Source organism: Aspergillus neoniger (assembly GCF_003184625.1).
Source record: "Aspergillus neoniger CBS 115656 unplaced genomic scaffold BO87scaffold_23, whole genome shotgun sequence".
In the NCBI taxonomy this organism is placed as follows: Eukaryota; Fungi; Ascomycota; class Eurotiomycetes; order Eurotiales; family Aspergillaceae; genus Aspergillus; species Aspergillus neoniger.
In genome coordinates, this window is record NW_020291151.1 from 75,538 (window position 1) to 95,321 (window position 19,784).

The following is a 19,784-nucleotide window of genomic DNA, read 5'->3' on the forward strand; positions in this document are numbered from 1 at the left end:
CCAGCTCACGATGATCTAGACTTGGAAGAACTATTTCGTTGGCTCACATTCATGCTCAATTGCCGCAATAGGGCAGTGCATAGTCTGAACGAATCAACCGACGTGCGCATCGACTGATGTATACGCGCCGAGGCTAGCCATCGCCTGACATGTTACCAGCTGATTTGACAAACCCTTCCAGAGATACTGCATTTTGCGACTAACGACACCTGTCTATAGGCTCGTGGCGATTGCCAATATGCATCGTTGCTATACATAGTTGGAATTACCAAGAAAGGACACACTACTCAGTGGGCCGGATATTTTTACCGGCTGCTTTACTAACCCAATAGTATTTTTGAGATTCACCTCAAGCGCTTGTCTCAGCGGATCCGTATGACAAAAGTGGGAACCGGCGCTTGCGGTGGCCCACTATAAATGGAGCGGATCGTCTGTAGGCGCTAACGGTGAGTCTCCCATAGCCTACCAGTACATGTTGTCAATCTCCAAGGTAGCAAGGTAAACAAGATAGTGGTTCTAAAATTTGTTTTCGCGGCGGTATCTGACACTCGGGTTCATGCAGGTCGGGAGAAAGCCCTATGTAATAAGAACTTAGGTAGAGGTATGCAGTGCCTCGGCGCTAAGAGAATATGTTGATAGGAGTTCAGCAAGTCGGCGCCGAGGATTATGATCACTATGTGCTCTTAAATGTTGATCCTTGCGATGACAATTTGATTCTGTGATACATAATGAGCTGATAGGAGGCTAATAATATCAACAGAGTTTATTAACCGCTCTCAGTGTTAGAACCTTTAGTCTAGGTCTAGTGTCCTTGAGCAGTACTATTAGAGCAGACTTCCGAAATACATTGTTTGATCAAACACTCTACGAATGGATCAGCTCTGGAAAAATCACGTTTCCTACGTAAGTTAGAGTATTATATCGTTCGTTTATGGGGAACAGAACGGTGTCCTGGATATGTATCAATCGAGATTGTTTTTTCCCATTTTAGCTTCGATGGACTAATACGTATTCAAAAAGTACGCCGTAAACAATGCCTGGACACCAAGTCCAAGACCATGACATTACATAAGTACTTCACTTAACCTTAGTCTTTGCACTTTCTCATCACATGTTGGTCTCTACCCATACCATTATGGCCATCATGCAGCGAGTCTTCATACAGTATTTTCAACTGTAATGAAAGACTCTGCTTTCGCACTAGTGTCATCGACTACGAATAATCTTCTACCGATTGTTGATATCATTCCCACCCATAAAAGCCAAATGGCAGTATTGAACGGCGAACCCTCCTTTAGCCATATATATATGGACGCTCAACGACCTTTATTGAGGTGAAGCAAGGTCTTGGGGACTAATCGCGCCTCCGTTAATTAATCGGTTCAGAGACTAAAAGTGGAAAGACACTGAGACAATAAATTTGGTCAAGATGAGGTCCTTCGAGTCACGCAGACGATATGAACTTTTTCACCAACAAGCTTCATCTTCTGATGGCTGATTGCATACATTATTCTCGACGAAGACCTTCTTTCCTATAATCAGTGATGCAAATCGATGAAAGAGCAATGAATTAATTGTTGAGCACATATCCATTCATGAATCTCACTCTGCTACAACTCGAGTATATCTTGAAGGACAGTGTAAAGTCCGAACATCCTCCACGCGAGTGACGAACTGGGTCAAGCAATCCGATACAACAGAGATAAGTCTACATGTCTAACCTGAAAGACATAAAGCACTCGGCTATCGCGGTTGCAAGGAGGGGTATCATGTACGCAGACTTCAGGTGGCGGCGAGGGGGCATGCGTACGTGCATGGATCGGGTGAGTACGCAGCAGTGTGGAGAGTCGCAGACCAGCCTGTAACTCCTTTGCCAGGCCGGGTTAGTAGTTTTGGAAATTTTATACTTTCATGCTACACTGGAGTTCACTAGCTGACCGTGGGTGTACAAAGTTTATCAGACATGTGCCTCTCCCAGAATCCGGGATCGCCCTAGTACCTGACCAGCGACGAAAAGGAGGGAAGGGGGAATAAAGGGAGGGAGGAATTGACGGCAGTGCGTCTGCATCGAGGATCTGCCCGATATAACCTCTTGTTATGACTGCTATTATTGGGAAGACGATGGATGGGTGTTGACCGTTGATCTGGGCCTGTACCAATAAGTTGGAAGATTGAGGTGCCTGGGGCTGGCGTGCGGGATTGATTGGCGGCGAGTGGCTCCGGGAGCCCACGGCGTGCGGGCACATGCACCCTTGATTGGTCTACCCGAACTATACGCAGATGCATCCATACAAGCTCTGCAACCTACTCTCCTCTTCATCCTCTGCTAACGAGGGTCTCCTACTGCAATTCGGTGCCAGCTGGTCCCCGAGAACCACCCGGAGATCCTTCCTCCACCTCTTCCCGCGAGCCATTCACTCTTTTACCACGGACAGCCAATGCAGCTTATCATCCCCGGACCATGTGTCCCCCTGATAGGGCATCGCGCTGCGCTCATGTCTTTTTTAAATTCAACTCGGACCAGGAGGGGCTGTCGCAAGTGGGGCGTGCATCCCAAAGATGTGGCCAACTTCTCCCGCATTGCTCTGTCGGTACTACAGAGCAATTGATTCAAGAAGCCGCCCGTCCTCGCAATCTCGAGGCAGGAGATCTGCCTCTCATCTGTCCTTCATTCGACAGGAGGCTTCAACTGTATCCCGTTACACCCCTTTGCGCCCTCATGTCTTCCAGCAGTATAATCGGTCCCTTTTGGGACCAACTGAACTGGCTACATGTTTACATTGCTGGAACTGCGTTCGCGGTCTGCGCGTTCGTCGCAGTGGTCATGATGTTGTCGTCGCAGAAGCGCAAAATTGACTACAATAGCGGTGTCTTCACCTATCTCAAGTTCGCATACGCAACGTTCCTCAAACCCCACGAGAAGCACGGAAATGGCCAACAGGATGCTCTCGAGAGCTTCTACAAGACGCAGGTATGCCAGACAACCGCCAACTGACTGCCTAGTTCCATTGGCTGACAAAACTGGACATAGGCTGGCGTCTACGATGCCACTCGCAAACGTTTGTTGCGCGGTCGAGAGGATATGCTGGGTCTGGTTGCAGCCCAACTGAAGCACAAAGTCGAGAACAAGCAGCTTCAGTCCGGCAAGGCTGTCTGGGTTGATGTAAGTATCACCTATGCAGTCTTACCGAGTGAGTCCTGGCTAACAATGTAGATTGGCGGAGGCACTGGGTGAGCACTCTCGAGGACACAACATCCAATCGACCCCTAACCATTATTAGATACAACATTGAAGCCATGTCTGCCTTTCTTCCCGTCAAGGATTTCTTCGCCCGCGTTTATCTGGTCGATCTATCGCCTTCGCTCTGTGAGGTGGCCCGCCAGCGCTTCGAAAGGCTGGGATGGAAGAATGTTCACGTCGTCTGCCAGGATGCTCGCTCCTTCCGTTTGCTGGAGGATGACAAGATTGACCCCCGTAGCGAGAGCAGCGCCGGTGCTGACTTGGCAACAATGAGCTATAGCTTGTCTATGATTCCAGGTTGGTGCGCTTAGTGACATATCAAAGAGTGGTGCTCATACGATACAGACTACTACAGTGTAATCGATGCGCTGCCTGCACTCTTGAAGCCTACTGGCGTTCTCGGAGTGTGTGACTTCTATGGTAAGCCTAGTAAGACCTGTCGACGCAATCCCTCTGACTTTCGATAGTCCAAAGCATCGTTGATGTCTCGTCGCGTAACTACACTGGCGGTGCCTTCAACCGACATGTGAACTGGCTCGGTCGTGTCTTCTGGCGTGCCTGGTTCGACGTGGACCGGGTCAGCTTGGAGGCAGCCCGCCGTGACTACCTGGAGTACCGATTCGGAACCGTCATCTCTGCCAGCGAGAGAAACTACCTTTTGGGTGGTATCCCATACTACATCTTTGTCGGTTGCCAGAAAGATTCGACCACTCACTCTGGTCGCGAGGCCATCGAGAAGTTGAATGCTTCGTTCACAGAGTCGCCGTACCTCTCTCCCGCCAACCATCGCAAGGAGATGGAGACTGCTGTTGTGAACAGCACTCAGGAAATCAGATCCAAGGCTTATGAGTCGGCTGTGATCAATCTGAGCGCGAATCTGCCTCTCCCTTCATCCTTTTACCAGAATCACCACCACCGTATCTTCTACAATGACCTCCTCCCAAAACACACTCAGTTTGGAAATGAGTACATCTATGCTTTCAATTGGGAAGATCCCCGCGTTGACCACCGCCTGCTGGATATCAAGCGAGACGATGTCATTTTGGCCATCACCAGCGCCGGTGACAACATCCTCGACTATCTTCAGAAGAGCCCGCGTCGTGTCCATGCGGTGGATTTGAACCCAAATCAGAACCACCTTCTGGAACTCAAGGTGGCTAGCTTCATGGCTCTGGGCCACCGCGATGTGTGGAAGATCTTCGGTGAAGGAAAGCATCCCGAGTTCCGCAACCTACTCATCTCCCGACTGAGCCCACACCTGTCTAGTCAAGCCTTCCAGTACTGGCTGGAGCATACCCATATCTTCACTTCCTCTTCTGGTAAGGGACTCTACGAGACGGGTGGATCGCGCCATGCTATTAAGATGGTCCGCTACCTCTTCAAGGTCTTCGGCCTGGAAAGCCAGGTACGACAGCTCTGTGAAGCCCAGACCTTGGCAGAACAGCGCAAGATCTGGCCCCGAATTCGTTCTGTCCTGATGAGCAAGCCTCTTCACTGGGCAGTGGTGGGAACGGAATGGTTCGCATGGAAGGCCGCAGGCGTGCCCCGTAACCAGCGTAACATGATTATCGATGATTACTTCAAGAGAAACGGCTTGAACAAGGACATGAATCAGGCGAAGGATGTCAGCGGCAAGTCGATCTGGGAGTACGTGGTGGACACCTTGGATCCGGTGGTCCAGGACACTCTGATCAGCAACGACAACTACTTTTACTTCCTCTGCTTGCAGGGACAGTTCTCGCGGAGGTAAGCTCATCATGCCACGGAAGCTTACGTTCCCTAACTGATGAATGACAGATGTCATCCCGCATACCTCTCCCCCAAGTCTCATGTGAAGCTCTCCTCGCCCGGCGCATTCGACGGTCTCCGCATCCACACAGACGAGATTAACGAAGTGATCAAGCGGATCAAGCCACGCAGCCTGACTATCGCTGTGGTATGTTCTTACTCCAATCAGCGCAAATACATTTAAACTGACAAGCCATATAGGTCATGGACTCTATGGATTGGTTCGACCCCGAAGGCAAAGAAGCCTCCATCCAAGCACAGAAGCTCAACCACGCCCTGAAAATGGGCGGCCGGATACTACTCCGTTCCGCGAGCATCGAGCCATGGTATATCCAGCATTTTGAGCAGAATGGCTTCTCCGCACGCCGCGTTGGTGCCAGATTCCCGGGCACTTGCATAGATCGGTGAGCACCATCATATTGATAGCTGTACCGCATGAAGAATTACACTAACGGAGAACAGTGTAAACATGTACGCCTCCACCTGGATCTGCACCAAGACGCAAGAACTCGATCGTCCAGCACCTAGTCGCGCCATGTCGGCTCTGTCATTAGACAATATCACCCCGAAGAGAAATAGCGTAGAGCATCTTGAGATATGATTTTGCTTCCACCCTTGAATATTAATGTTGCTATGTTTCCTACATACCGCCGATGATTGATACTTGTTGCCTTGATGGCATTGTCAGCGTTTCTTTCCTACATATTTCCTATTACTTCCATCGATGACCCCTTGATTTTCTTACTCTATGCACATAGTCAAAAGTCTAGAATAGACAACAATGAACTTTACCTGTATGCCACAAGTAACTACTACTTACTTCTTATCACAGATGTATGACTCAGTATAATGTGGTTTTTCTACAACATGAAGGAGTAGAGAAGAAGAACCTCAGGCTTTCTTTCTGCTATATAAGTAGTACCACTTCTAGACCAATCAAGCCTGACCCATTACTATTTGAAAGAATACTACTTATCCCGGGATCCTGTAAATTGGACTTAAGTATCAGATTAGCAACACTTTGATCTATTCGTTAGCCACAATACCAGTAAATTACACACAATACACTAAAGATAAGCTTAAGTTCTAATAGCACAGGGATGTAGAGGCAGAAGCAGGAGTAGAAGAAGCGAGAAGAACAATAAGCATAAACGGCATTGACTTAATTCTGTACACATTGAATAGTAGGAAGATACTAGTATAACATCCCGGTAGTAAAGTTTCATAAAGTCAGTTCACACACAGACACACATACACACAAGGCCACACGAGGTCACACTCAAAAGATCATCATGAAGAGAAGAGAAGGAAACAGCGAAAATTAAAGGGGTTGTAAGGTAGTTATTGTGCTTGTTTGTCTCATCCATTATCTCCGTGTATCTACCAACAACCTATTCCGGTCTGAAGGAGAGTACATGGGGCAAGGCATAGACAGGAAGGGGAGGAGTATCCCGGACGGTCACATCTAATTCATCAATAATATATAGACGTACTAGGGTAAGCCGTCAGAGAAGAGCACAAAGCCAAGCATCGCATAGCATGACATGACGAATTTTATCATCGAATCACACCACATCATCGTCTCGTCTCATCACATCTCATTGCAATCTGCCGTGACTCATTGATTCAGGCAGACGAAAAGATATATCTATTTTTCTTTTTGTGTTCGTGTCGCTTTTATGACCGACCGTACCGCGTCTTACCGAACGAGAACGGCACATAGCGGTACTTGATCATGTGCTGGATCTGGCGGCGCACTAGTAGATTGATTCGGGTTAGCCTTGCACCAATTTCGCCTCCCACCAAAGATAAGCAGAATTTGGTATACTCACTGGTCAACACAAACAGAATAATCCAGTAAACCACCAAGACAGGCCAGAACACCGGGATATCGAAGACAGCGAACCACGAGCACACGAAGCCGATAGCAATGGCGCGAGTGGCCGAGTGCCAGAACTTGAATTCGGGGAGACGGCGGATGAAAGGACGGAACTCGTCGTCTTGCTTCATGGGCAGGCTGGGAGCGGCGGCGTCGCCGTCTTCCAGACCCTCATCCTGCGTCAGGGACGGGTCGAACTTGGGTTGCAGGAAGAGAAGGAAGAGGTTGAGCAGGTAGATGCCGAGGGTGTAGGCTACGATGTACCATCCCTGGGCGAGGACGATTCTCAGGAAGAAGATGAGGAGTAGGACGACGGTGCCGGTCCAGCGGTAGGCTGTGAATGGGGTGGAGGCGTCGAGGTAGGTTTGGTATTGCTGTGTGAGGTAGTAGTTAGCTTATCATGTAATGTCATGGTCCGTGGGTAGGAGTTGTTTGTTGGGGTAGCGGATGGGCATGTCGTCTGCGCTGGGTGCAGGATTGCGACAGGTATTGCGAAAACCAAATCAGAGAGTGTCTGCACATACCCTAGCCAGCTTCGAGGTTTGCGCCGTCACGGCCGTGAAAGGCGTCTGCTCAGGCTCAGGAACGTCCATGGTGGAAATGTGGATGTGGCTATCTATCGCGTAGCAAGAAGAAGAGAGGAGAGTGGAGAGAGAGAGAGAGAGAGAGGAGACGAAAAAGCGGACAAGAAGGCACCCAGCAGACTCAGCGCATAGGGCACAAAGACAGCACCGAGCACGGACAGAAAGCAATGGATTAGGAATGCGAAAGTGCTTCAGCTGATGAAGGTGAAGGACAGCCCAGCCAGCCAGCAGCTGCTCGCGGGAAAACTGGCCACTGCCCGGCCGCTCCCGCTAAGCCCGTTTTGGATGGCACCAGCCACTGTCATGATGACTGCGCCTCAGGGGCCGCTGACTCAGCGATAGCTATCACGTGCAAAAGCTGTCACGGCTATTGCCGGGGTTAACTCGGCGGGATTTGCGGGGAGCTGTTACTATCATCATCATATCCCCCTTCCCTTTCCCCGACTGTTTCTCTCGACCACATCTGCAATTGATCTCTTCACACATCTCTCTCCTCTCATATACTAGATAATCAGTAATTGCTCTCAATATGTTCTCCCGCCAGTGCTCCCGTCTCGTCTCCTCCCGCACTGCCATCCCTCTGACTTCCTTTCTTGCCCGCGGCCGTCCGTTCTCCGCAACCGCAACCTCGGCATACGAGCACATCCTCACCTCGACTCCCAAGCCGGGCGTAGGACTGAGTATGCCCCTTCCACAGTCACATTCAATCAATAGCATAGCAACAAGCATGTAACCAATCCAATACTAACCACAACCTCAATCGCAATGCAACAGTCACCCTCAACCGCCCCAAAGCCCTCAACGCGCTCTCGAGCCCACTCTTCGAAGAACTCAACGATGCCCTAACCACTTACGACACGGACAAAGACATCGGCGCGATTGTCATCACCGGCAGCGAGAAAGCCTTCGCAGGTGCGCCACTGCCCTCCCAATAACACAACCAACACACACCACTAACAACCAAATGTTCTGATAAATAGCCGGCGCCGACATCAAAGAAATGGCCCCCCTAACGTTCTCCTCCGCATACAGCAACAACTTCATCGCCCCCTGGTCGCACCTCGCCAACGCAATCCGCAAGCCCGTCATCGCCGCCGTCTCCGGCTACGCCCTGGGCGGCGGATGCGAACTCGCCCTCATGTGCGATATCATCTACTGCACGTCGACCGCGACCTTCGGACAGCCTGAGATAAAGCTGGGGGTTATCCCGGGAGCGGGTGGGTCGCAGCGGCTCACGAAGGCCGTCGGGAAGAGTAAGGCGATGGAGTTGATTCTGACGGGGAAGAACTTCAGTGGAAGGGAGGCGGGAGAGTGGGGTGTTGCGGCGAGAGTGGTGGAGGGAGGTAAGGATGAGGTGGTGAATGTTGCAGTTGAGACGGCGGAGACGATTGCGGGTTATTCAAGGGTTGCGGTGGTGGCGGGTAAGGAGGTCGTGAATAAGGGGTATGAAGTTGGGTTGAGGGAGGGAGTGGAGTTTGAGAGGAGACTGTTTCATGGGTTGTTTGGGAGTAGGGATCAGAAGATTGGTGAGTCTGCTTCTTTCTTTTCTTTGGAAAGTGGTTGATGCTGACGGCGGTAGGCATGACGGCGTTTGCGGAGAAGAAGAAGCCGGAGTGGTCGAACGAGTAAGTGGATTGGACTGTATGATGGGTTGGTCTTGGAGATGTCATGAGGAACCTGTCAATTGTCAAAGTAGTAACATCAAGCCCACCTAACGACTCAGTAAGCATGAGAATGAATCATTAATCGTCTATGTTCATTATTAGCTGTCTCTATGTACATTATTATATTAATTGTTATTACAAAAGGAGCGTCATTCATCATTGCGGTGAAGTTGAAGTTGGATTCGAATTCGAGTTCGAATTCTCCTTCCCAACGGCCGCCACATCGGCCGCCACGGTCTTCTCCGTCTGATAGTGATCGACGGTCCCATGCTCCATGGTCTCGTCAAACACATCGACCTGGGTCTGGGCGAACTTGCGCGCACTGACTCCCCGCTCAAAGAGGAGGTCGAGTTCGGCAAACGATCGTCCGTTAGGCTCCGGGACCCGGAAAAACGTGTACACGATGCAAAGGAAGCAGATGCCGCCCCAGAAGAAGCCGGCATAGTTGCCCCAGTTCCATGCGCCGGGGTTCAGCATGTACGGGGTCAGGACACCGCAGACGATGGCCACGATGTTGTACAGGTTGCGGCCGAGCACGACCGTCTTGATTTGGAGGCGGCGGGTGGAGAGCTCGGCGACAAGGGAGTAGGCGACTGTGCCGACGGTCAATTGGTAGAAGAGCGCCCATATGATCATCAAGCAGCCGGTTGCCAGGGCGGCCTGAGTTTTGTGCTCCTCGGGCACTAGGCCAAGGAATCCCATGACGAGCAACATGACGCACAGCCCGCAGAGACCGTACAGGTAGAGTGTTCTCCGGCCCAGGCCGATGGACATGAGGAACCAGGCTCCGAAGACGCCGACCATGTTGATTCCGTACTGGCCCATGGCGAACGCATAGGCATTGTCGGTGCTCAAGCCTGCCTGCTCGAGGAAGTAAGTCGAGTAGTTGGAGAAAGAGTTGCCACTCAGGTTCTGAATGGCCCAGACCATGCAGACGATCTCGGTCCGGCGCAGGTCGGTGCCTTTGAAGCAGTCCAGGTAGCTGGCCCCCGTTGTGATCTTGTTCTCCAGGGATGTGGTATGAACCATCATCGAGATGGTCTCGTCCGCGTCGAAGTTGGTCTCCCGCTTCACGCTCGTCAACCGCAGCAGGGCTTTCTTGGCTTGTTGGATCTTGCCCTTCCGGACCAACCACCATGGGGATTCTGGTGCGAGAGAAATCCCGATGAAGAGGGGCAATGGCCACATCCACTGCAGTCCATATGGAATCCGGTACGCCCATTGGTCATCCCGATTGATCATCCCCTTGATCACACCGATACCGATCAGTTGTCCCAATCCCCAGCAGAAATTGACGTAGGTCGTGAGGTATCCACGCAGCGCCACCGGACACACCTCCGACGCATAAGTGACGGTCAATGTCTGAAACACTCCCCAGGGAATACCGGCCAGAATTTCCGCAGCCAGCAGCGCCTGGACGTTCGGGGCGGTGAAGAAGATGGCAGTCCACGCCGTGATCAAAACGAGACAAGCCATGATAGTATAACGATATCCGAAGCGTTCCGAGGCCCAGCCATTGATGAAGAGGCCGATAATTTCTCCGACATAGGCACCGTTACTCAAACCCGATTGCCACTGCACAGGAGACGTTTTGTTAGCCGATTGTGTCACGCGAGCACTGCATGGCGTGCGGGATAATGGTGCAATTGCACGCATGTCCCAGGGACATAGAGGGTAGGGAGTCAATTACCCGTGCTGGCACCTGATATGTCCCATCTGCCGACAACTCGCCGTATTTTCGGTTGAATTGAGGAAAAGCGTAGAAGTTGTTGACAAGACTGATATCGTAGCCTTCCATGACAATGCAGGTGGAGATAAGGATACTCCAGGCAACGGCCTTGGGATAGAGCTTGACGCCCTGGAGCAGGGTCATCTTCTGCTCCTTGTCCGTGGCCGCTTTGGCATTCTGGATGATCTTGGCTGCGGAAGCCATGGAATCCTGGCGATCGGTGGAGGGCGATGGCGGCTGCTCTGCCGGGGCAATGGCATCCGGAACCTTGGGGGAAGCCATGCTGGCGAGCAATTGCAGGCAATCCCGGGGGAGGGGAGAAAGGAGGTGAAAGGGGAGGAGGGAGAGAGAAGGTGAAGGGGAAAGAGGAGGGAGGAGACGGACAATCAATCACTGGAGGGCAGCAGGAAAATCAGGGACGTTCCGAACCGGAGCGCATTAGTAGCGGGACGGCCATCGTTAGATTTTTATGCTGGCGGCGGGGCCGGCGGTGATGAGCATACTCAGCATAGTGCGCCCCCCCCACCGACTGCAGGAACCGGTTTGGTGTCATTTGCTTGCGTGCAATAGTGTCTGACTCGTGTTTTTGGTTTCGAATCGAATCATTTGGTCTGCAATAGATCTGGGTGACACAAATTCCCAGGCAAGAATTAAACTCCGACTAAAGCCAAGCCAAGTCTCATTTTACGCCGGGATCCGACACGAGGGGTTTGCGGGGAAAAATAAGGGACGGCATGCCCCTCCGCCAATTATTGTCCACGAGTAGCAGAAAGAATACACACAAAGTTAATGGGATATCATGGTTCAACTCAACTCAAACAGAAAGTCAACGTGTAGTTGATCACTGTACCAAAGTATAATCGATCGAAGAAGTATGCACGCTAAGATGCATCGTCTGCAGGTGCCTCGTGGCAGAAAATGCAAGCCAAAAATCTCCGATAAGCTTGATCCCGTAGGATCCGCCTCGATCTCCGATTCTTCCTGTCGATTATCGGTAAGTGGGTGGAAAGCTTGGCCACGCTGATTTTCTTCTTCATCTATGCGTATATGCATGAAAACACGCCACGAAGGATCACTTCTTTATCCACTGGCCAACAGAATCAGCACCGTTGAGCACATGGCGTATATGCAAATACCCGATCATAACCCTACAGGATCACATGTTACCTGTGTAACTTGGTTAGTCCTTTTCCGGTTACCTACGCGTCCAATGGTCGGAGTTAATTGGCAAACTCCATATACGCGGCTCCATCCAGGTTCAGATAGGCATGGAAGGACACTACTAGTTACTGTATCTACTGCTTATCTCAGAATAGGTTGTGTGGAGCAAGATGCACTGCATTTCTCTGATAATAATGATCAAAGATCTGGATTCTCACTGATTGCTCATTTGTTGGAAGAAATCCATTCCCTACTTATCGGACATACTAGGCCTGTGCATAGTGCGTGTCTCCTGGGTCATCCCCAAATGTCTTTGGGATGATGTGACACAGTAGCTCTCAAATGTTATTATGTTTGGTCTGATGTTGCCTTCATTTTCTTTCTCATAATTATACTATATGGCAGCCATGTACTAGCTGAGTGATCAAATCCGACATGTCCGGTAGACTTAGTAGTGGATCATTGGTTCACAAGACATGAGAGTATCCGCAATATATAAATGAGTTTGTATATGTCCTTGGCTACTATCAAGCGTCACAGCTTACGCCCAGTTACTAAATCTTCAAAATCTTAATAAACAACAGTGCCTGACTCGTCTGGACATCATACATTCTTAGTACCAGTAAGTATATATCCATGTTGACCCTTCTTATTTTGACAGTGGCTGATCGCATGCCATGCCTGCTGAGGGGAGGACAGTCAGTCGTCACCAACTGATGCGTCCGACTCCGTAAATAATTCCCATCAAAATGATATATATAGACTTTTATAAGTTGTCTTTTTGTTCGACATAGTAGAGATAGGGGCGGATGAATAGTCTTGGGTATCGGTGATGAGAAGGAAAGGAAGGTAAGCTACTTACTTGATAAGTTTAAAATGAGAAGTGTATGTTACTGGGGCACACATGGACCGCTTTTACAACATAAGGTAGTAAATAGTACAGTGAATAATCAAGTAATATTCTTTCAGATGACTGGCTCATTGTTTCGTTTCCTGTTACTGCCGAGAGGCGCGATCTAGACCAAGCCGCTTTTGATCGCTAGTACTTCCTGACAGACCCTTGATTTCCCATTTCTGACTGTCAAGGATTAAGTACACGGAAATATCTTCCATCCTATATGATACACCTGGTAAGATCTGTTCCTCCCAGAATTCCTACTGGTCATTGAAATAATCACAAATTTTCATTAGTAACGCTACGGCTAGCTGTCTTAAGGCTATTTCACTATAATCTTACTGTGGCTGTATATCCCAGACACCTGCATAGATATTAGTAAAGCCCAATGATGATCTACAATCCCAAGACCCTGATTAACCAAATTGAGTTTGGATGACAAGAGCTCAGCCTTACCCCGCGTGTTAGCAGCCTTGTCGCGCCTATGAAATAGTGAGTTTCAGTACAAAGGATCGGGCTTACTCGGTGCCCTAACTAGGCCACCTACTTTATCCTCTAGCACCAACATCCCTTGTGAGGCTACACGATTCAGATTGGACATTTGGGATGATCGATATGCGTGAGCTGACAGAAGTACCCTCTTTTTCGGCCAGCCTGACCAGTGCTAGACGTATGCGTGTGTCGGGTTTTAAATTTCCCAGCGCTAAACACCTCGTAGCCAGCCTTGCCCATTTTTTGACAGATTAATGCTAAAATCTCTGCAGAAACACCTTGTTCTTCCTTCTATAGAAGCAAACAATAAAACTCACCTGTTCGAATGGATTTACCAGCATAGCGTACTTACGCCATGTTCGCAAAGAATCCGTTCGTCCAGGTGGACAAAGCAGTTGGGATAGTTTCTCTTGCGCTTCTCACGCAAATATTGTTACACCAGTCATCTACCCAATGCGCCGAAATAGGCTCCGAAATGATGGCGTGGGCAACACTACCCATACTATTCAGATTGAGTTCTAGATATCAATTTTCAATATACTCCATTAAGAAGAACCCTAGTCAGCCGAGAGCTGGATCTCTGCGTTCCGCACACTTATGGTTGATTGCTGTTGGCGTATGCATATCTTCTTGGTTCAAGTCGGAAATAGGGGTCCTACAAAGTTTCGTGCGTCAGGCAAAGCACTCTCAACGAGATATATTACTGATGTGACACCAGCCAATTTTATTTCCATTATTGCTGATATCAGGAAAAGTATTCAAGTTCCGCACACACAGTTCGATAGGAAAGAGCTCTTTCTCCTTTCTGACGGAAACGTTCCACGGGCCCTGCATCATCTCATTGCTGGGAACATTCAGTCTCGCATCCTCAGCGAACCTCGTTGAATGGGGCCTCTCATTAATCCCCTTGGCCTGTGTCCTGGGCATTTCCATCATTATCTTGTCTCAGCATGGACGAGAACTGCCTGTTTGCATTGATGTCGAGTTGACATCATTCCACCTCGCTGCCAGAATTCTACCAATGTTGGCAGCGACCGTCGTGGCGGAAATAATTATATTCGGTTATTCCTGGGGACATCCCCTTATCATACTTGCTTCAGGCTCAATCAAGGCCTTTGCTTATTTCTTCACTATTCAGACCGTAAGCCCCAAAGCTTCACAATATACGATACTCTGCTGACGGCTATGGAGATATACCATTTTTCTTGGAGTGCAGCTATCTTGATCGTAATTTTCAGCACTCTGTCCGCCAGTAGCCCGTTCAACCAGTCATCAGACCTCAAAGGTTTTTTGAACGTTGTCGCCTCGTTACTAGTACTTGCACAACTTACCCAAGTGCTTCCAAGTAACCTAAAAGGGCGATGGATTTTGTGGACGTTTGGTCTTGCAGCGATAATCCCATACATCGCAAACATATGGACCATATATGTCACAAACAACACAATAGTCGAGAACCACCCCATCGCAGCATTGATGGATAAAGCCAGACTCGACTTCGAAGAAACCCTCCACAAACAATCCCGCACATACGCAGCTGCATGCGACGAGTATCGCCGACGTTACAAGATTGAACCACCACCTGGATTCGAGGATTGGTTCCTATATGCATCTGCTCAGCAGTCGCCGATAATCGATGATTATGATGCTATATATGACAGTATACTACCGTTGTTGAGAATTAGCGGAAAAGAAATCAACGAGAACATAGTAAATGCGCGCAACCTGCCCGGTAACGACCTCTGGACTTGTACGTTTTCCGGCAGCTCAAGCAAAACAAAATGCTCGCATGATTTCCGCATCCTTGATCGGGATATTCAACGTACATTCGATACCTTACTTTAGAATATACCCGCTACTCTGCCTGACATCACCTTCCTGGTCAATCATCTCGATGAGCCAAGGGTGATACCCCCACCACCAAACAACATCCATACCAGCCCGAGCATAAAGGACCAGTCCAGACAACCAACATGGGACACTATATCAGCTCCCTGCACCTACCAACCCAACAGTACCCAGACCCAAGACCACCAAACCCAGCCCAAGCCCCAAACCTCCCCTTTGTCACTGATCCCAAACAAGCCAAAAACCTCTGTCTCCACCCAGAATACAGCACAAAGCACGGCATCTTCCTCAGCCCAACCTCCTTCCGCCCTATAACAGGCCTCCTCCCAATCCTCTCCACAGGCTCCCTCTCGACCATGACCGACATCCTCTACCCCAGTCCGGCCTACCTAGCACCGGACTTCCAATACACCCCTGAAAAGGACATCCCATGACATCGAAAACAAAACACCCTCTACTGGGCCGGTTCTACAACCGGCGCCTTCGCCACAAACACCAACGATTGGCACAACTTCCACCGCCAACGCTTCGTCAGCCTAGTCACAAACCCTTCGCACCACCACACCTACACCTACCTCCACCAAACCCCAACCTCAATCTCCACACGAAAATCCACCTTCCTCAACACCCGCCTCTACACCATCTCATTCACCCGCATCTTCAACTGCTTACCTGCCTCCTGCCGCGCCCAACGCCGCTTCTTCCATCCACACTCTTGGGCGGATAAAGACCAGGGTTTACAATCAAAGCTGATATTCGATCTAGATGGGAATGGTATCAGCGGGAGGTTTTATAGTCTGTTAGCGTCGAATTCAGCACCCCTTAAACAGACTCTGTTTAGGGAGTGGCATGATGAAAGACTGTGGCCGTGGGTGCATTACATCCCGGTTAGTTTGGGGATGGAGGAGGTACCGGAGGTGGTGAGGTATTTCACGTCGAGTAGAGAGGGGAGGGAGAGGGCGGAGGCGATTGCGAAGAATGGGAAGGAGTGGTTTGGGAGGGCGTTTAGAGAGGTGGATTTGGGGGTCTGGATTTGGAGGGGGTTGTTGGAGGTGGGGAGGGTGGGGGATCCGGGGAGGGATGCATTCATTCTTCATGAGGAGGGAGTGTAAGTTTATCTATTTATATAAAGTGTCATGTAAGGTATTACTGAGTAGTATCTAATCGCATCTCGATTTCACCGACCGCCATTCAATCATCAAACTCCCCACCATCGTGGCACATGCGAGTCCGATCACCAGATACCACGTCTGTATGAGACTTCTATCAATCGCCACGAGAACATCCCTCGTCTTAGCCGGCGACATATCTGCCACAAGTTGTGACAAACCACTATTCTCAATACTCGCCCTATCAACGCCAGACACAAGACCACTCAGATTCACCGAGAGCTGATCCACAAACAAGACCTGCGCAACAGCAATCGCCACGGCCGGACCAAACGACTGAGCGAAAAGCATAATCGACGTACCCAGCGGCACGTCCTCCACAGGCAACACCGCCTGGATAGCGTTCTGCGGACCGGAGAAGCCAATACCGTAGGCCAAGCCAGAGAAAGCAGTGTATATGATCAGTTCGGCGAAGCTAGTATTGATTCTAAAGGTGGTGATGAGGCCCGCGGCAACGGGCATCATGATCGATGCGAAAAGCATGAACGGGGCGTAGTAGCCGATAGCGCTGGTCCCGAAGCCGTGGATGAGTGCGCCAACGGTGCCGGCGATAATGATAGGGAGCATCATGTAGCCGCTCTTGGCGGGGGTGTATCCGCGTACGACTTGGTAGTAAGTGGGCAGGTAGTATTCGAGGACGTTGCCGGTGCTGTTGCCGCACATGATGAAGATGCAGCCGGCGATGACGCTGCGGCGCTTCATGATGCGGAAGGGGAGGGCGGCGGCGTCTCCGAGGCGCTTTTGGTTGTAGATGAAGGCGGCCGTGAGGATGGTGAAGGTGACCAGGGGAGCTATTACTGGGCCGCTGGTCCAGGAGTACTTGGTGCCGGCCCAGGAAAAGGCTAGGAATAGGGCTGTTAGTGCTGGAATGAATAGGAGGTTGCTTGTCAGGTCGAGTTGTATGATCTTCTGTTTGAGGCCCATGCGGGCGATGGCGCTGGGTTTTGGCGGGTCTGAGAAACAACATATGGTCAGTGCTAGGGTAGCGGCACCGAGAGGCGCGTTGATGTAGAAACACCATCGCCAGCCAATGGACTGCACGATGGCTCCGCCGAGAAGTGGTGCGGATAGTGTAGCTAGGCCTTCGACAGCGCCCATCATGCCGGTGAACATGGGTCGTTTGTGTAAAGGTGTTGATTGTACGAGGATAACGAAGCACCCGGAGAGGAGGCCTGCGGATCCTAGGCCAGCTATAGCCCGACCTACGACCAGCATGGTCGAGGTACTGGCGGCGCCGCAGAGTAGCGAACCTGCTATGGAGATTGCATTGGCAAGTAAGAAGACGGTCTTGATAGAGAAGAGCTTGTACGCCTTGCCGAAAACAAACTGGAAGGAACACTGGCAGAGTCTGAATGCAGAGGAATACCATCCGACGTCTGCAACAGTGTGGAAGTAGTCTGTTATGCTAGGTACGGCTGTGGCGACGATGTTCATGTCTATGCTGCTCAAGATTAGAATGGCAGCTAGGGTGAGCATGAGGAGCCAGAACTTCGTGCCGCTGGGATACTCGGCTTCTCCATGCAGGCTGGCACTATCGGCTATCGTGTCGAAGGTGGCTGCCGGTCTGTCTCTAGGACCGGAAAATCCGTTATTGTCTGTATTGCCCGAAACGCTTGCCGCGTGTTGCTGGTCGGTTCTGACTTCTGTCATTGTCGATGTCATTGTTGTGGGTGATATTCCTTAGACTGAGATCGCGTTCCAATTCATGGAAGTTGGCGATAACTGCTAACTACAGCCCCTGCTGACTGGACCGGCGCTAGGATTGACCATAGATTAATCACGTGCGAAAGGATTGAAGTACCCTCTCTAGAAAATATGCACCTATACAGACTTAACCTGACATTTTCTGTTGAACAATCGCCACTCAATATTCAGGAGTCAGGGATTCAATTGAACATGGGATGCCGAAGCAGGAATATGTGATGGGCACAATGAGGGATCTATCTATGGGCATCAACGGTCAACACTGGCGGCACTCTAAAGAAGGCTGGTTGAGCATTCAGTGATAGACTGTGGACATTTAATTTATTGGCTAAATGTAACATGATTCTCCACCAAAGCCTTTCAGCACGTGTTTTCCTGATATCCTGGCACTGCCCAGGTTTCATCGTAATATTTGTGCCCTCAGATCGAAGTCTCTGGTGACTCTCTGGGCCTCAGCTGAAAGTGGATCCACGTCATGGGTTTTCACGCCGCGTATTCGAACCCAGATTGTCCAGATGCAATATATGATAACATATGTTCCCTTTCCCCTACACGGATTCTCTCTTCGCCGTCGCACCTGACAAGTTGATACATATCTTTCTTGCGAGCAGCCTAGAGCCCTTTGCGGCTCGAAACTCGAAAAATGACTCGACTCCGATTCATTTCCTTCTTGCCCCTTCTTGGCCACCTGGCGTTAGGAGACTATCTCACCTACGACAGCCTCTGTCCGGATAAGGACACCGAAACCGTCACCTTGAGAGGAGGTGACTATACTGTTTCCTGTGGTGGATACTTCCCGTTCTAGGTGGATGGTGACCGAGTCGACAGCGGTACCGCCTCGCCCGAGGCATGTTTCGAGCTGTGCAGCCTGAGCTCGAACTGTGATGCCGTAGTCTTTGACGAGAGTGCCGGCGACGAGTGCTGGGGATATCCGGCCCAGTCCCAGGTACTTAACGGGGATGTTGATCCTTAATCCCAAACGATCTTGCTGAGCCCAATTGTGAAGCAAGATCCCGGCAGCGGTGGTGTTCTTCCCCGCCGCCTCCTCCCATAAGACTCCAGAGGAGTCGGAGCAGAGGTTGAAGGATTGTAATCAGACAAAAGGCCAATTTAATAGTGACAAAAATATCTGCGAGATCAAACGAGATCAGTACAAGGGGGAAAGGGATACTTGCAAAACGAAGCAAGGAGTAATAGAGGGTGAGCGAGACAAGTGTCTGAAGAAGTTGGCTGCTGTGTCCACAACTTCATCTCCTCCTCCGCCCCCTGATTTGGGTCCGAACAAGCTCGATCCAACCAACAACCAATGTGGGAACTACTGCCATTTGGCTTGCCCATGCCACGCTTGCCAGATTGCTAACACGCTTGCTGAAATTCCAGGTAATCCTAGAAACTTCCGGAAAACAGTCACATCTGTGGGCAGAAAAAGGTTCAGAATCGATGGCAATCAAGGTGAGTGATTTCTAGAGAGAAATTATCCGACTCTAGTTCCGTGCCGATGATCGACCGAAAAAAGGCGCTGCCCCAAACGAGCCTTACGGCACGGGTAAACCTGCTAAGTTTGCTCTATGGCGTGGAAGCAGTTTCTATTCCAATTGCAATATTGACTGCCGTATCAACAAATGCACTACTC

At 50.2% G+C, this 19,784-nt stretch overlaps 7 protein-coding genes across 7 annotated transcripts; 3 read left to right on the forward strand and 4 right to left on the reverse strand.

Annotated features, from left to right (window-relative positions):
- Positions 1 to 2,719: 2,719 nt before the first annotated feature.
- On the forward strand, positions 2,720 to 5,630 carry BO87DRAFT_312166 (class I SAM-dependent methyltransferase; the record flags this gene model as incomplete). Its single annotated transcript, XM_025619571.1, has 9 exons — positions 2,720 to 2,971; positions 3,032 to 3,163; positions 3,215 to 3,231; positions 3,282 to 3,538; positions 3,587 to 3,661; positions 3,709 to 4,987; positions 5,039 to 5,177; positions 5,231 to 5,433; positions 5,492 to 5,630. The coding sequence occupies 9 exons, from the start codon at positions 2,720 to 2,722 to the stop codon at positions 5,628 to 5,630; spliced, it is 2,493 nt and encodes an 830-aa protein (XP_025478004.1).
- A 1,076-nt stretch (positions 5,631 to 6,706) lies between these two features.
- BO87DRAFT_312524 (Rer1 family protein) lies at positions 6,707 to 7,501 on the reverse strand (the record flags this gene model as incomplete). The annotated part of the gene is made up of 3 exons (XM_025619581.1): positions 6,707 to 6,786; positions 6,862 to 7,282; positions 7,433 to 7,501. 3 exons carry the CDS (start codon positions 7,499 to 7,501, stop codon positions 6,707 to 6,709), a joined length of 570 nt encoding a protein of 189 aa, XP_025478005.1.
- A 520-nt stretch (positions 7,502 to 8,021) lies between these two features.
- Positions 8,022 to 9,258, forward strand: echA (enoyl-CoA hydratase echA; the record flags this gene model as incomplete). Its single annotated transcript, XM_025629012.1, has 4 exons — positions 8,022 to 8,172; positions 8,267 to 8,404; positions 8,473 to 9,018; positions 9,072 to 9,258. 4 exons carry the CDS (start codon positions 8,022 to 8,024, stop codon positions 9,119 to 9,121), a joined length of 885 nt encoding a protein of 294 aa, XP_025478006.1. The 3' UTR covers positions 9,122 to 9,258.
- BO87DRAFT_362370 (putative MFS alpha-glucoside transporter) lies at positions 9,161 to 11,396 on the reverse strand. Its single transcript, XM_025621628.1, has 2 exons — positions 10,847 to 11,396; positions 9,161 to 10,731 (listed from the first exon to the last, which is right to left on the reverse strand). Exons 1-2 carry the CDS (start codon positions 11,165 to 11,167, stop codon positions 9,313 to 9,315), a joined length of 1,740 nt encoding a protein of 579 aa, XP_025478007.1. The 5' UTR covers positions 11,168 to 11,396; the 3' UTR covers positions 9,161 to 9,312.
- Positions 11,397 to 13,746: 2,350 nt separating this feature from the next.
- On the reverse strand, positions 13,747 to 14,366 carry BO87DRAFT_388159 (uncharacterized protein; the record flags this gene model as incomplete). Its single annotated transcript, XM_025624842.1, has 4 exons — positions 13,747 to 13,750; positions 13,786 to 13,935; positions 14,029 to 14,088; positions 14,209 to 14,366. The coding sequence occupies 4 exons, from the start codon at positions 14,364 to 14,366 to the stop codon at positions 13,747 to 13,749; spliced, it is 372 nt and encodes a 123-aa protein (XP_025478008.1).
- Positions 14,367 to 14,906: 540 nt separating this feature from the next.
- Positions 14,907 to 16,080, forward strand: BO87DRAFT_417226 (uncharacterized protein; the record flags this gene model as incomplete). Its single annotated transcript, XM_025626799.1, has 2 exons — positions 14,907 to 15,180; positions 15,330 to 16,080. The coding sequence occupies 2 exons, from the start codon at positions 14,907 to 14,909 to the stop codon at positions 15,710 to 15,712; spliced, it is 657 nt and encodes a 218-aa protein (XP_025478009.1). The 3' UTR covers positions 15,713 to 16,080.
- Positions 16,081 to 16,415: 335 nt separating this feature from the next.
- BO87DRAFT_378034 (efflux pump antibiotic resistance protein) lies at positions 16,416 to 18,143 on the reverse strand. The gene has a single exon (XM_025623711.1). It carries the CDS (start codon positions 17,660 to 17,662, stop codon positions 16,439 to 16,441), a length of 1,224 nt encoding a protein of 407 aa, XP_025478010.1. The 5' UTR covers positions 17,663 to 18,143; the 3' UTR covers positions 16,416 to 16,438.
- Positions 18,144 to 19,784: the final 1,641 nt, after the last annotated feature.

Excerpts from the sequence above, each read along its gene's own strand:
- BO87DRAFT_362370 (XM_025621628.1), bottom strand. The coding sequence starts at position 11,167 with ATGGCTTCCCCCAAGGTTCCGGATGCCATTGCCCCGGCAGAGCAGCCG. Across the intron at positions 10,732-10,846 it reads CATATCAGGTGCCAGCACGG|TGGCAATCGGGTTTGAGTAA; the intron begins GTAATTGACTCC and ends TCTCCTGTGCAG.
- BO87DRAFT_378034 (XM_025623711.1), bottom strand. The coding sequence starts at position 17,662 with ATGCTGGTCGTAGGTCGGGCTATAGCTGGCCTAGGATCCGCAGGCCTC.